The sequence below is a fragment of the Oncorhynchus kisutch genome, linkage group LG18 (genome assembly GCF_002021735.2).
Source record: "Oncorhynchus kisutch isolate 150728-3 linkage group LG18, Okis_V2, whole genome shotgun sequence".
Lineage (NCBI taxonomy): Eukaryota > Metazoa > Chordata > Actinopteri > Salmoniformes > Salmonidae > Oncorhynchus > Oncorhynchus kisutch.
In genome coordinates, this window is record NC_034191.2 from 8,039,251 (window position 1) to 8,054,245 (window position 14,995).

The window sequence follows — 14,995 nt, forward strand, 5'->3', positions numbered from 1 at the left end:
GCCTCTTTTCTCTAACTTGCTTTTGTTGTTGTTGCCTTGAAGCAGTCTGGATGTTAATGCATTTTACAGTGTTTGAGGCAATTTTCTAGTATAAATATGTAATGAGCACATACTCATATGAAGGACAGAACATTATGTCACACGTGACAAAGCTTTTCTCTGCTGAAAGACACACAGCACAGATAAAACACAACACGTCCGTTATGAAACATCAAATAGAATACATCCATTACTGCGTGACCTGGAGGTAGGGTGTAATGTACCTTGTTGATGTGTGTTTGCGTACGTGCGGGTGTGTGTGCCTGTGTGTGCATACAAAGCAGTGAAACAGACTATAACTAATATAACTCCATCTTTTAGTTCATAGTCATCCTGGTGAATATTTAGAACCGTAGTGAATCACCAATAGATATTCTATTACCGTCTAGTTTTAAGCATATGTACGAAGCATAGCGGAAGGGCCTGGGTCACTCCGTGTGATTGGAGAGGCAGTGAACTGAGAGGAGAACAGCTCTAAGTGACTCGGGGAAAAACGCACATTCACTTGGTGCCTCCATCAGTGGTAAAATATTCACACTGTCGTTCAGGGAAATTATTAGTGGAATGTTCATGAGGCAGAAAAAAATACTGTTGTATATTCTCTCTCTCTCTACCTCTCTCTCTCTACCTCTCTCTCTCTACCTCTCTCTCTCTCTACCTCTCTCTCTCTCTCTCTCTCTACTCTCTCTCTCTCTACCTCTCTCTCTACCTCTCTCTCTCTCTCTCTCTCTACTCTCTACTCTCTTCTCTCTAACCTCTCTCTCTCTCTCCTACCTCTCTCTCTCTACCTCTCTCTCTCATCTCTCTCTCTACCTCTCTCTCTCTACCTCTCTCTCCTCTCTCTCTCTCTCTCTCTCTCTAACCTCTCTCTCTCTACCTCTCTCCTCTCTACTCTCTCTCTCTCTCTCTCTCTCTCTCTACTACTCTCTCTCTCTCTCTCTCTCCCTCTCTCTACCTCTCTCTCTCTCTCTTACCTCTCTCTCTACCTCTCTCTCTCTCTCGCATCTTCTATTTCTCTCTTCAGACTGATTTACATAAAATGATAGTTTTGTCTCACAGCAGCAGAATGAACAGTATGGTAAATGATCTATTCTGAGTCCAGGCTTTCAGCAGATTATATTACGAGTACAGACACACTGATCTGTATGTAACACACACACAGTGGGATGACTCAGACACAGGGGCTGGTAGTCTCCATGTTTACTTATTGGTGAGGGCCATACCCATTGGCAGCCATATGTTGGAGACCCTGGAAGGAATACTAACATGGGTAATCTTCTCTCCATCCTTTCTCTCTGCACTCCCTTTCAGTCTTCACTCTTTTATTGTGCTGCTAACCTTTAGTCCTGCAGCATCACCTTCTCTCCACCTCATCCCTTAGTCCTGCAGCATCACCTTCTCTAAATCTCATCCCTTAGTCCTGCAGCATCACCTTCTCTCCACCTCATCCCTTAGTCCTGCAGCATCACCTTCTCTAAATCTCATCCCTTAGTCCTGCAGCATCACCTTCTCTCCATCTCATCCCTTAGTCCTGCAGCTTTACCTTCTCTATACCTCACCTCATCCCTTAGTCCTGCAGCATCACCTTCTCTCCATCTCATCCCTTAGTCCTGCAGCATCACCTTCTCTCCACCTCATCCCTTAGTCCTGCAGCATCACCTTCTCTAAATCTCATCCCTTAGTCCTGCAGCATCACCTTCTCTCCATCTCATCCCTTAGTCCTGCAGCATCACCTTCTCTCCACCTCATCTCATCCCTTATTCCTGCATCCACTTCTCTCCACCTCACCTCATCACATCTATACATAATGGACCTCTAGATCACAGAATGGACACAGGATAAGTGTCCCAGCAGTCTTAGGCAGTGGCAGCTAATGTTTAGTCAAAATACATACTTAAAATATATAGTTATGCATTCCCAGTCTGTCCATCCTTTGTGTGCTCATCGGTATTCTATGTCCACTCATTGTCTTCCTGTGTGTATCAGACTTCTCTGTCCACTTCCTGCTTCCTGTGTGTTTATCAGCCTTCTCTGTCTCTTCCTGCTTCCTGTGTATGTATCAGACTTCTCTGTCCACTTCCTGCTTCCTGTGTCTATCAGTCTTATCTGTCCACTTCCTGCTTCCTGTGTGTTTATCAGTCTTCGCTGTCTCTTACTGCTTCCTGTGTATGTATCAGACTTCTCTGTCCACTTCCTGCTTCCTGTGTGTATCAGTCTTCTCTGTCCTCTTCCTGCTTCCTGTAGGCTTCGTTGAGCAGCTGTATCTCCTCGCGGTAGCCTCCCGTCTCCTGTTTCTGCCTGCGACTGTTCTGCCGGTGGGCCTCCACCGTGTCAGGGATGTTGATGTTGATGTTGTCCACCTCGGGGTTGCCACTGTTGGGGATGAGCAGTGAGTAGGAGGCTGTCTCCCCCAGGTCACAGGAGACAAAGCGGTTCTCCTTCCGAGAATAGCGCAGCGACGGGGAGCGGGCGTGGGTGGACGACTGGCTGATGTTAGAGATGATGGACACGCTGTCCGTGGCCTCCTCGTTGTCACAGATCTCCAACACCTCCAGGTGGATCTTCACATTGGTGTCCCGCATTGCCACCTCCACCTCGGTCCCCACTCCCCCGGCCGGGCCCCCGGTGGTGGGGTCGTCTGCACTGGGCTCGTGGCCTACAGACTTTGAGCGGTAGACCTCCACCTTCTTGGTGGCGTGGGGGGAGATGGTGAGGCCATCGCTGCTGACCTCGTAGGTGGAGAGGGAGAGGGTCTTCCCTGTGGGGGCATGCAGGGAGACGGTGCCCTGGAAGGCACACAGAGGGAGGGCCAGACCTCCCCCAGATCTCTGTAAGGACAGAAGACGAACACAGACTAAAGTCCAAATCTAGTGGAGCAACAACTATACATTTAATCAAGGGCATATACAGAAATATCTCAACGTACATTTCCAATTATATACAGATCAAAGAGACTAAATAAATACAGATCATTTGTGATGCTGAAAATAAAAAAATTCAATTGACATGCACTCACTGTTATGAGCTGGAAATGGTAGTAGTTCTTAAAAGGCCTTTATCTTTGTTGAGAAACCTCTCAATGACATGAGCTCCAGTTACACAATATGTCTATGAAATGTAACAGGGCAGCCTGATGAATGTGTGGGCCCACCAAGCTGTGAGTCCCTTCCCCTGAGGTCCCATTGAGATCGAGGGCCTTGGAAGAGTGTGTGTGTGTGTGTGTGTGTGTGTGTGTGCAGGTGGGATTAGAGCACAGGGTATAATATATTTTCTCTCATTTCAAGCTCCCCTGCATCACTAAGCTAGGTGCTAGCATAGCTCGTGGTAATAGAATGGGTGATCTGCATCACTAAGCTAGGTGCTAGCATAGCTCGTGGTAATAGAATGGGTGATCTGCATCACTCAGCTAGGTGCTAGCATAGCTCGTGGTAATAGAATGGGTGATCTGCATCACTCAGCTAGGTGCTAGCATAGCTCGTGGTAATAGAATGGGTGATCTGCATCACTCAGCTAGGTGCTAGCATAGCTCGTGGTAATAGAATGGGTGATCTGCATCACTCAGCTAGGTGCTAGCATAGCTCGTGGTAATAGAATGGGTGATCTGCATCACTAAGCTAGGTGCTAGCATAGCTCGTGGTAATAGAATGGGTGATCTGCATCACTCAGCTAGGTGCTAGCATAGCTCGTGGTAATAGAATGGGTGATCTGTAAATGGATGTTCTCAATCCATTATTCCTTTCATTAACGAAGGGTCCCTCTTTTAAATTACAATACTATTTTCAATAATGTAATATTTAGCATTTTGTCATGTCGCTTTAATGTTGATGTACTTGTATGTAAACACAGATTTCATTCGAAGAGAAAGAAAAGAGAAACTGACCCAAAATGAAGGAAAGCGTTGAAAAAGTACAGACTCAGTGACCGTAGCCTTGCTATTGAGAAAGGCCGACTTGGCACTCAAGAGAAGACAGGCTATGTGCTCACTGCCCACAACATGAGGTGGAAACTGAGCTGCACTTCCTAACGTCCTGCCAAATGTATGACCATATTAGAGACACATATTTCCCTCAGATTACACAGATCCACAAAGATTTCGAAAACAAACCCAATTTTGATAAACTCCCATATCTACTGGGTGAAATACCACAGTGTGACATCACAGCAGCAAGATTTGTGACCTGTTGCCACAAGAAAAGGGCAGTGAACCAGTGAAGAACAAACACAATTGTAAATACAACCCATATTTATGTTTATTTATTTTCCCTTTTGTACTTTAACCATTTGTACATCATTACAACACTGTATATATATATATATGACATTTGTAATGTCTCTATTCCAGGACCTGTTGTGAATGTAATGTTTCCTGTTTAGTTTGTATTGTTTATTTCACTTTTGTTTATTAACTATTTCATTTGCTCTGCCGATGTAAAAATATGTTTTCCATGCCAATAAAGCCCTTTAATTGAGAGTGTGAGAGCGTGAGAAAGAGAGTGAGAGAGGCATAACGAGTGAGAGAGGCATAGCGTGAGAGAGGCATAGCGCGAGAGAGTGTGAGTAACGGTTAAGGGAGTGGCAGGTTGTCTAACTGGTTGCATTGAGCTTGACTAAGATGAGTGAATTAGTTAAGACATGGTGATCTGGTGATCTGACTTCCTCTGACTGAGGCATAAGGATCTTACCCACCCTGTCATTCTCTCCATCTTCAACCCCCTCTATTTCCTTTCTCCCTCTTATCTGTCTTACCCTCTGTCTCCCATTGTCTCTCTTTCTCTCTATCCCACATTCGAGAAAACTAAAGCATTGAGGAGTCAATATGTCTGCCGTGCCTCACAGTCACGCTGGGAGGAAAACACACTGTGCCAGTCGAATCAAATAATGCACCAAGCCCATCAGCGGAGCAACAGGGAGGGAGAGCAGGAGGGGGGAGGGAGAGCAGGAGGGGAGAGGGAGAGAGGGGAGACATAGGGGTAGGCAGAGAGAGGGAGAATGAGAGAGAGAAGTATATTTTGTATATTATCTACCTCACTTGCTTTGGCAATGTTAACACATGTTTCCCATGCCAATAAGGCCCCTTCAGTGGAATCGAGAGAGAGAGAGAGAGAGAGAGAGAGAGAAGAGAGAGAGAGAGAGAGAGAGAGAGAGAGAGAGAGAGAGAGAGAGAGAGAGAGAGAGAGAGAGAGAGAGAGAGAGAGAGAGAGAGAAGAGAGAGAGAGAGAGAGAGAGAGGAGAGAGAGAGAGAGAGAGGAGAGAGAGAGAGAGAGAGAGAGAGAGAGAGAGAGAGAGAGAGAGAGAGAGAGAGAGAGAGAGAGAGATATGAAGACAACATCAATTCACACATCTCTCCATGGCCCCAAGAAGACATGTTTCCAACATCTGGTCTAAACTGGTCTGTGGTGTTTCTAGAATGTCCTTAACATTGCCCAGAGATAGAGAGTGATAGTGAAAGCTAGTGTCACCCTGTCTTTATTAACACAGTGGGTAGAGTCACTGAAAGGCCAAACAATGTCTTCCTCCTTAATGTCTGGAAAAAACTAGAGGCTTGAGGCTTGTAGCAGTGGCGTAGTGGATGAAAACAGGACACAACAACAACACAACCCTGACCTCTGTTTTCATCTGTGGAGCACGCAACCTTCTGTTCCTAATGTGTTTCCAGAAATGTTACATGGGTCTACTCGCGGATGATCATTCAGTACGCACACACACACACACACACACACACAAATACTATAAACAGGATGTAAACTAAGTGCCAAAACACACTCCTTGGTGTTTACACCCAAGGCATTTCCTAATCCACAGCACAACAGCGTTGTAGAAAGCAGCCAATTTGTGTGTGTGTGTGTGGAATATGGTGTGTGCCTGGAGTACAATGCGTTTATAACGCCTTCCTAATATTGAGTTGCACAGTAATTATGACAACTTCCAGTGGACGTCTTCCAACCTATCAGAGCTCATGAACTGACATGTTGTCCACCCAATCAAAGGATCAGAGAATGAATCTAGTACTGAAAGCATAAGCTACAGCTAGCTAGCACCGCAGTCTATAACATGTAGTGAGTAGTTGACTCAAAGAGTTAGACAATAGTAGAACAGTTTTTAACATATTAATTTCTTTAAAAATAAAGTGAATACAGCTATCTAGTTTTTTAGCTCAAACACCCGGCTCCAAACAGAAAGTAGCCGTTAGCCAGCTGGCTACGGCTAACCAACAGAAAGGGATGCTATGTTAGCCAGCTGGCTATGGCTAGCCAACAGAAAGGGATGCTATGTTAGCCAGCTGGCTACGGCTAACCAACAGAAAGGGATGCTATGTTAGCCAGCTGGCTATGGCTAGCCAACAGAAAGGGATGCTATGTTAGCCAGCTGGCTACGGCTAACCAACAGAAAGGGATGCTATGTTAGCCAGCAGGCTACGGCTAGCCGACACTGGAACTCTTCCAAGTTGAGGTAGATTTTGGTTTTAATAATTATGAATTATCAGTTGGTTTTATTAATTTATTGCCTCTGGAGCCCGCGGGTGTACCTGCTAAACTGCTTGGACACTGTAATGATTATAGCGGGTTTACCAACACATTAGTTCTAATATCGATGTTGACTAGCTATGACATTAGTTAATATGGTGACAATGATGTAGGCTGTGTGTAGCAGTTAGAGGTTATGATATGAAGGCTTGAAAAGGTTTTTTCTCCTGGTCACAGGCAGCTGATGTAGTGTTCACTGAAGTCCACAAACAAAGGGAAAAGGTGAAGAAGAGCACGTAGACGTGAGAAGGAATTCTACAAGGAGCAAAATGATCATGCTGTTTGTATGTGGCTGCTATGAAAGTGAACTGCGTCTGCGTGTGATTCATTCCGCCGATTTTCTTGAAAAAACATTTCTTAAAAGGAAGCAAACGGAATGAAACAGAGATAAACATACCTGAATTTGTCCAAGAGAAACTCTCGTTTGCAACTGTTGGACTAATGATGACACCCTAGATCAGCTAGATGCAGGCAAGAGTGTGCAAGGCGGTATTGAATGTGTCACTGTCTGTCAGTTTGACTGATAAAATTTCCTTCAACGTGTGCACCTACGTTGTAAACGTTTATAGGCTAGATTGTAGCAACTTCCCGATGGGTTTCATTCATAGCAATTATAGCAACCTCCATGATGGGTATAGGGAAAATTAGAGTATCATGCAGTAGCCTAAACCTATCGATGTTACATTGAACTAGGTGAATGGAATATGAATGACAGTCATCCAATATCCTGTAATAGAAATAAGGCCATGTTCACAAAACAAAAATCTTCCTCTCTCATCTTAAACGTCTCCGAACGTCACTGAATTTAGGTAATATGTTCTTGTAGGTAGGGGTAAAAGTGATCAGGCAATCAGGATAGATAATCAAGAGACTAGCAGCAGCAGCAGTAGCAGCAGCAGCATATGTGAAGAGAATGAAAGAGTGTGGAAGATCCACAGATGATGCAATCTCTGTTGCACTCCACACTGTCCTTTCCCACCTGGACAAAAGGAACACTTATGTGAGAATGCAATTCATTGAATACAGCTCAGCATTCAACACCATAGTACCCTCAAATCACTAAGCTAAGGATCCTGGGACTCAACACCTCCCTCTGCAACTTGATCCTGGATTTCCTGATGGGCCGCCCCCAGGTGGTGAGGGTAGGTAGCAACACATCTGCCATCCTGAACACTGGAGCTTCCCAGGGGTGCGTGCTCAGTCCACTCCTGTACTCTCTGTTCACCTATGACTGCATGGCCAGACACGACTCCAACACCATCATTAAGTTTGCAAACGACACAACAGTGGTAGGCCTGATCACCGACAATGACGAGACAGCCAATAGGGAGGAGGTCAGAGACCTGGCCGGGTGGTGCCAGAATAACAACCTATCCCTCAATGTAACCAAGACTAAGGAGATGATTGTGGACTACAGGAAAAGGAGGACTGAGCACGCCCCCATTATCATCGACGGGGCTGTAGTGGAGCAGGTTCAGAGCTTCAAGTTCCTTGGTGTCCATATCAACAACAAACTAGAATGGTCCAAACACACCAAGACAGTCGTGAAGAGGGCACGACAAAGCCTACTCCCCCTCAGGAAACTAAAAAGATTTGGCATGGGTCCTGAGATCATCAAAAGGTTCTACAGCTGCAACATCGAGAGCATGACGGTTGCATCACTGCCTGGTACGGCAATTGCTCAGCCTCTGACCGCAAGGCACTACAGAGGGTAGTGCGTACGGCCCAGTACATCACTGGGGCTAAGCTGCCTGCCATCCAGGACCTCTACACCAGGCAGTGTCAGAGGAAGGCCCTAAAAATTTTCAAAGACCCCAGCCACCCCAACCATAAACTGTTCTCTCTACTACCGCATGGCAAGCGGTACCGAAGTGCCAAGTCTAGGACAAAAAGGCTTCTCAACAGTTTTTACCCCCAAGCCATAAGACTCCTGAACAGGTAACCAAATGGCTACCGGGACTATTTGCATTGTGTGCCCCCCTCCCAACCCCTCTTTTACACGGCTGCTCCTCTCTGTTTATCTTATATGCATAGTCACTTTAACTACACATCCATGTACATACTACCTCAATTGGCCCGATCAACTAGTGCTCCCGCACATTGGCTAACCGGGCTATCTGCATTGTGTCCCGCAACCCGCCAACCCATCTTTTACACTACTGCTACTCTCTGTTCATCATATATGCATAGTCACTTTAACCATATCTACATGTACATACTACCTCAATCAGCCTGACTAACCGGTGTCTGTATGTAGCCTTGCTACTTTTATAGTCTCTCTACTGTATATAGCCTCTCTACTGTATATAGCCTCTCTACTGTATATAGCCTCTCTACTGTATATAGCCTCTCTACTGTATATAGCCTCTCTACTGTATATAGCCTCACTACTGTATATAGCCTCTCTACTGTATATAGCCTCTCTACTGTATAAAGCCTCTCTACTGTATATAGCCTCTCTACTGTATATAGCCTCTCTACTGTATAAAGCCTCTCTACTGTATATAGCCTCTCTACTGTATATAGCCTCTCTACTGTATATAGCCTCACTACTGTATATAGACTCTCTACTGTATATAGCCCCTCTACTGTATATAGCCTCACTACTGTATATAGCCTCTCTACTGTATATAGCCTCTCTACTGTATATAGCCTCTCTACTGTATATAGCCCCTCTACTGTATATAGCCTCTCTACTGTATATAGCCTGTCTTTTTACTGTTGTTTTATTTCTTTACTTACCTACTGTTCACCTAATACCTTTTTTGCACTGTTGGTTAGAGCCTGTAAGTAAGCATTTCACTGTAAGGTCTACATCTGTTGTATTCAGCGCACATGACAAATAAACTTTGATTTGATTCTAGGGCCTTCATCTGACACCGCCTGGTATAGAGGTCCAGGTTGGCAGGGAGCTTGGCTCCAGTGATGTACTGGGCGGTATGCATTACCCTTTCAAGCACCTTATGGTTCGATGCCAAGAAGTTGATGCCAGTCAAGATGCTCTCAATGGTGCAGCTGTAGAACTTTTTGAGGATCTGAGGGCCCATCCCAAACATTTTCAGCCTCCTGAGTGGGAAGAGGAGTTGGCATGCACTATTCACGACTGTGTTGGTGTGTTTGGACCACGATAGTTCCTTAGTGATGGAGACACAGAGGAACTCAAAGCTCTCAATCCATTTCACTACAGTCCCTTTTGGAGTCGTGCGGTCATGGGTGAACAGGGAGTACAGGAAGGGACTAAGCATGCACCCCTGACAATCCCCCATGTTGAGGGTCAGTGTGGGCGCATGTGTTGTTGCCTACCTTCACCACCTGGAGGCTGCCAGTCAGGAAGTCCATGATCTAGTTGCAGAGGGAGGTGTTCAGTCCCAGGGTCCTTAGCTTAGTGATGAGCTTGGAGGGCACTATGGTGTTGAAAACTGAGCTGTATTCAATTAACAGCATTCTCACGTAGGTGTTCCTTTTGTCCAGGTGGGAAAGGGCAGTGTGGAGTACACTAGAGATTGCATCATCTGTTGGGATTGTGGATCTGTTGGGGTGGTATGCGAATTGGAGTGGGTCCAGGGTGTCTGGTGTTGATGTGAGCCATGGCCAGCCTTTAGAAGACATTTTGTCTCGTCTAGCAGGCTCGTGTCACTATGCAGCTCACGGCTGGGTTCCCCGTTGTACTTCTTGATAGTTTGCAAGCCCTGCCACATCCGATGAGTGTCAAAGCCAGGCATAGTAGGATTCAATCTTAGTCCTGTAATGATACTTTGCCTGTTTTTGATGGTTCGTCGGAGGGTGTGTACATGTGTGTGGAAAGCCTGGTCCCAACCTCCTGAGAGTTCCCTACTACCCGAAAGCAGAATCGCTCAGAACAGCTGACACCTGTGGCTGGATGGCTGCAATCTGGAGCAGTGTAAAGTGTAGAATACAGTATGTTTTAAAGTAGAAAGTGTAGGGTACAGTATGTTGTGAAATAGAAAATGAATGGTACATCTGTTGTAAAGTAGAAAGTGAAGGGTATAGTATGTTGTAAAGTAGGAAGTGTAGGGTGCAGTATGTTGTAAAGTAGAAAGTGTAGGGTGCAGTATGTTGTGAAATAGAAAATGAATGGTACATCTGTTGTAAAGTAGAAAGTGAAGGGTATAGTATGTTGTAAAGTAGAAAGTGTAGGGTGCAGTATGTTGTAAAGTAGGAAGTGTAGGGTGCAGTATGTTGTAAAGTAGGAAGTGTAGGGTGCAGTATGTTGTAAAGTAGGAAGTGTAGGGTGCAGTATGTTGTAAAGTAGAAAGTGTAGGGTGCAGTATGTTGTAAAGTAGGAAGTGTAGGGTGCAGTATGTTGTAAAGTAGGAAGTGTAGGGTGCAGTATGTTGTAAAGTAGAACGTGTAGGGTGCAGTATGTTGTAAAGTAGAAAGTGTAGGGTGCAGTATGTTGTAAAGTAGAAAGTGTAGGGTGCAGTATGTTGTAAAGTAGAAAGTGTAGGGTGCAGTATGTTGTAAAGTAGAAAGTGTAGGGTGCAGTATGTTGTAAAGTAGAAAGTGTAGGGTGCAGTATGTTGTAAAGTAGAAAGTAGAAAGCGTAGGGTACAGCATGTTGCAAAGTAGAAAGTAGATTGTGTAGGATACAGTATGTTCTCTGACTTCTCCTGGCTGTCATCTCAATATCATTCAGTCTCACTTCTGGCTGTCATCTCAATATCATTCAGTCTGACTTCTCCTGGATGTCAACTCAATATCATTCAGTCTGACTTCTGGCTGTCATCTCAATATCATTCAGTCTGACTTCTCCTGGATGTCAACTCAATATCATTCAGTCTGACTTCTCCTGGATGTCAACTCAATATCATTCAGTCTGACTTCTCCTGGCTGTCAGCTCAATATCATTCAGTCTGACTTCTCCTGGATGTCAACTCAATATCATTCAGTCTGACTTCTGGCTGTCAGCTCAATATCATTCAGTCTGACTTCTGGCTGTCAGCTCGATATCATTCAGTCTGACTTCTCCTGGCTGTCTGCTCAATATCATTCATACAACTCTCCTTCCGTGGCCTCCAATTGCTCTTAAATACAAGTAAAACTAAATGCATGCTCTTCAACCGATCGCTACCTGCACCTACCCGCCTGTCCAACATCACTACTCTGGACGGCTCTGACTTAGAATACGTGGACAACTACAAATACTTAGGTGTCTGGTTAGACTGTAAACTCTCCTTCCAGACCCATATCAAACATCTCCAATCCAAAGTTAAATCTAGAAATGGCTTCCTATTTCGCAACAAAGCATCCTTCACTCATGCTGCCAAACATACCCTTGTAAAACTGACCATCCTACCAATCCTCAACTTTGGCGATGTCATTTACAAAATAGCCTCCAATACCCTACTCAACAAATTGGATGCAGTCTATCACAGTGCAATCCGTTTTGTCACCAAAGCCCCATATACTACCCACCATTGCGACCTGTACGCTCTCGTTGGCTGGCCCTCGCTTCATACTCGTCGCCAAACCCACTGGCTCCATGTCATCTACAAGACCCTGCTAGGTAAAGTCCCCCCTTATCTCAGCTCGCTGGTCACCATAGCATCTCCCACCTGTAGCACACGCTCCAGCAGGTATATCTCTCTAGTCACCCCCAAAACCAATTCTTTCTTTGGCCGCCTCTCCTTCCAGTTCTCTGCTGCCAATTACTGGAACGAACTACAAAAATCTCTGAAACTGGAAACACTTATCTCCCTCACTAGCTTTAAGCACCAACTGTCAGAGCAGCTCACAGATTACTGCACCTGTACATAGCCCACCTATAATTTAGCCCAAACAACTACCTCTTTCCCAAAGATTTATTTTGCTCCTTTGCACCCCATTATTTTTATTTCTACTTTGCACATTCTTCCATTGCAAAACTACCATTCCAGTGTTTTACTTGCTATATTGTATTTACTTTGCCATCATGGCCTTTTTTGCCTTTACCTCCCTTCTCACCTCATTTGCTCACATTGTATATAGACTTGTTTATACTGCATTATTGACTGTATGTTTGTTTTACTCCATGTGTAACTCTGTGTCGTTGTATGTGTCGAACTGCTTTGCTTTATCTTGGCCAGGTCGCAATTGTAAATGAGAACTTGTTCTCAACTTGCCTACCTGGTTAAATAAAGGTGAAATAAATAAATAAATAAAATTCAGTCAGGAACCCATTACCAGGACAATACTCAGAGTACAATACACACACACACGCAAACCCACAGTGTTTGAGTGTGAATGTGTGTCTTTGAGATAGGGGACTGAGTGTGAATGTGTGTATTTGAGATAAGGGACTGAGTGTGAATGTGTGTCTTTGAGATAGGGGACTGAGTGTGAATGTGTGTATTTGAGATAGGGGACTGAGTGTGAATGTGTGTCTTTGAGATAGGGGACTGAGTGTGAATGTGTGTATTTGCCATAGGGGACTGAGTGTGTGGTCTCAAAAAGGGCTCTGTCTCTTCTCATCGTTCGCTCCTTTGTTTTCTAAACCCTTTCCTTCAGCAGTGGAGCGACTTTATTGCCTACATCCAGCTGTATACCGTATTCACGCACAGCCAAACCTCCCTCACACCTTCTTCCACTGTCGTTATTCACATCAGGTCTGGAAACAGTCTTAAAAAACAGTCTACAGAACTGAATCTAAATAGACAGACTTTTTCAAAGTTCACAAAGAGTTCATAGATTTCATGGAAGGTAATGCCTATCCTGAGAAATTAGACTAGAATCACAGGGTTATATCTGAATAACACGAGTATTCCTAAAACCACGACTGTCAAATACAACGCACAATCCTACTATTCTGAGGTAAATGGTTAACTAAGACAGGAAGGAGAGCAAAACAGCATAGAGTCATTTAGCTGTAGGTCTATCTCCTGTCATTTAGCTGTAGGTCTATCTCCTGTTGTCATTTAGCTGTAGGCCTATCTCCTGTCATTTAGCTGTAGGCCTATCTCCTGTTGTCATTTAGCTGTAGGTCTATCTCCTGTTGTCATTTAACTGTAGGCCTATCTCCTGTTGTCATTTAGCTGTAGGCCTATCTCCTGTTGTCATTTAACTGTAGGTCTATCTCCTGTTGTCATTTAGCTGTAGGCCTATCTCCTGTTGTCATTTAGCTGTAGGTCTATCTCCTGTCATTTAGCTGTAGGCCTATCTCCTGTCATTTAACTGTAGGCCTATCTCCTGTTGTCATTTAGCTGTAGGCCTATCTCCTGTTGTCATTTAGCTGTAGGTCTATCTCCTGTTGTCATTTAGCTGTAGGTCTATCTCCTGTCATTTAACTGTAGGTCTATCTCCTGTTGTCATTTAGCTGTAGGCCTATCTCCTGTCATTTAGCTGTAGGCCTATCTCCTGTCATTTAACTGTAGGCCTATCTCCTGTTGTCATTTAGCTGTAGGCCTATCTCCTGTTGTCATTTAGCTGTAGGCCTATCTCCTGTTGTCATTTAGCTGTAGGCCTATCTCCTGTTGTCATTTAGCTGTAGGCCTATCTCCTGTTGTCATCATTTTAATGGGTTGGTGGGGCGTAATGTCAGGGATAATTCACTGAAATGATTCTGGCCATCGATCTACGCTTTGATAACTGACATGAATCTGGGTTGCTGTGGTTAAAAGAACAGCCAATAACATCACTGCGACTGTAATGTGACTCTCTACAATGACTGGCACTTCAATGCAAACACAAGTCCACCTCTCTCTCTCTCTCTCACACACACACACACACACACACACACCGACACACACACACCGACACACACTCTCTCTCTCTCTCTCTCTCTCTCTCTCTCTCTCTCTCTCTCTCTCTCTCTCTCTCTCTCTCTCTCTTACTCACTCACTCATATGGCTTGTTTTCAAGTGAAGCTGCTGAATGTTCCAACAACGAACCGCTACAACGGGACATTTAAGTGACTCTGTACCATCTGTGAGCTTTTTAAATGACCAATTAGAAAGCCATCAGGCTTGCCAGCGACGACAGGTGCGCTCCGTACAGAGGCTATGGGTCCTTTCTGCCTAACGTAATGTGTGTAAACTCACAAGTAGCCTAGAGAGATGAAAAGTCCATCTGTTGTATGGGGCAGTTCCTTAGAATTGGCCCTGAATTACAAACGTTTTAGTTACTGTTGGCAATATCACTATAGCCGCTGTTAATTGATGATTGGTCTTGATTGTTCACTTGTTTGCAAGTGAGAATAAAGCAGAAAAAAGGAGGATAATCAATATTATACAACGGGTCTAATCCTGAATTCTGATTGGTTAAACAATCCCGTTGTATAAAAGTGATAATATACCAATATATCCCACAAACACCGGCTTCTCGGGCGTTATCACTTAATCATATGATGGCTAGATAGCAGGGGACACATTGGTCAGCCTCGTTCACACTGCAGGTCTTAATGCTCAAATCAGTTTTTTGGGAATAGGGTACAGGTG

The 14,995-nt window shown here is 44.6% G+C and overlaps 1 protein-coding gene across 1 annotated transcript in view; it reads right to left on the bottom strand.

Moving 5' to 3' along the window:
- Nucleotides 1-997: 997 nt before the first annotated feature.
- LOC109909507 (probable G-protein coupled receptor 149) overlaps nucleotides 998-14,995 on the bottom strand; it is a 23,490-nt gene continuing 9,492 nt past the window's right edge. The window contains exon 4 of the mRNA XM_031796316.1: nucleotides 998-2,867. Coding sequence (XP_031652176.1) covers nucleotides 2,250-2,867 — 618 coding nt within the window. The 3' untranslated portion in view covers nucleotides 998-2,249. The remainder of the gene's footprint in view (nucleotides 2,868-14,995) is intronic.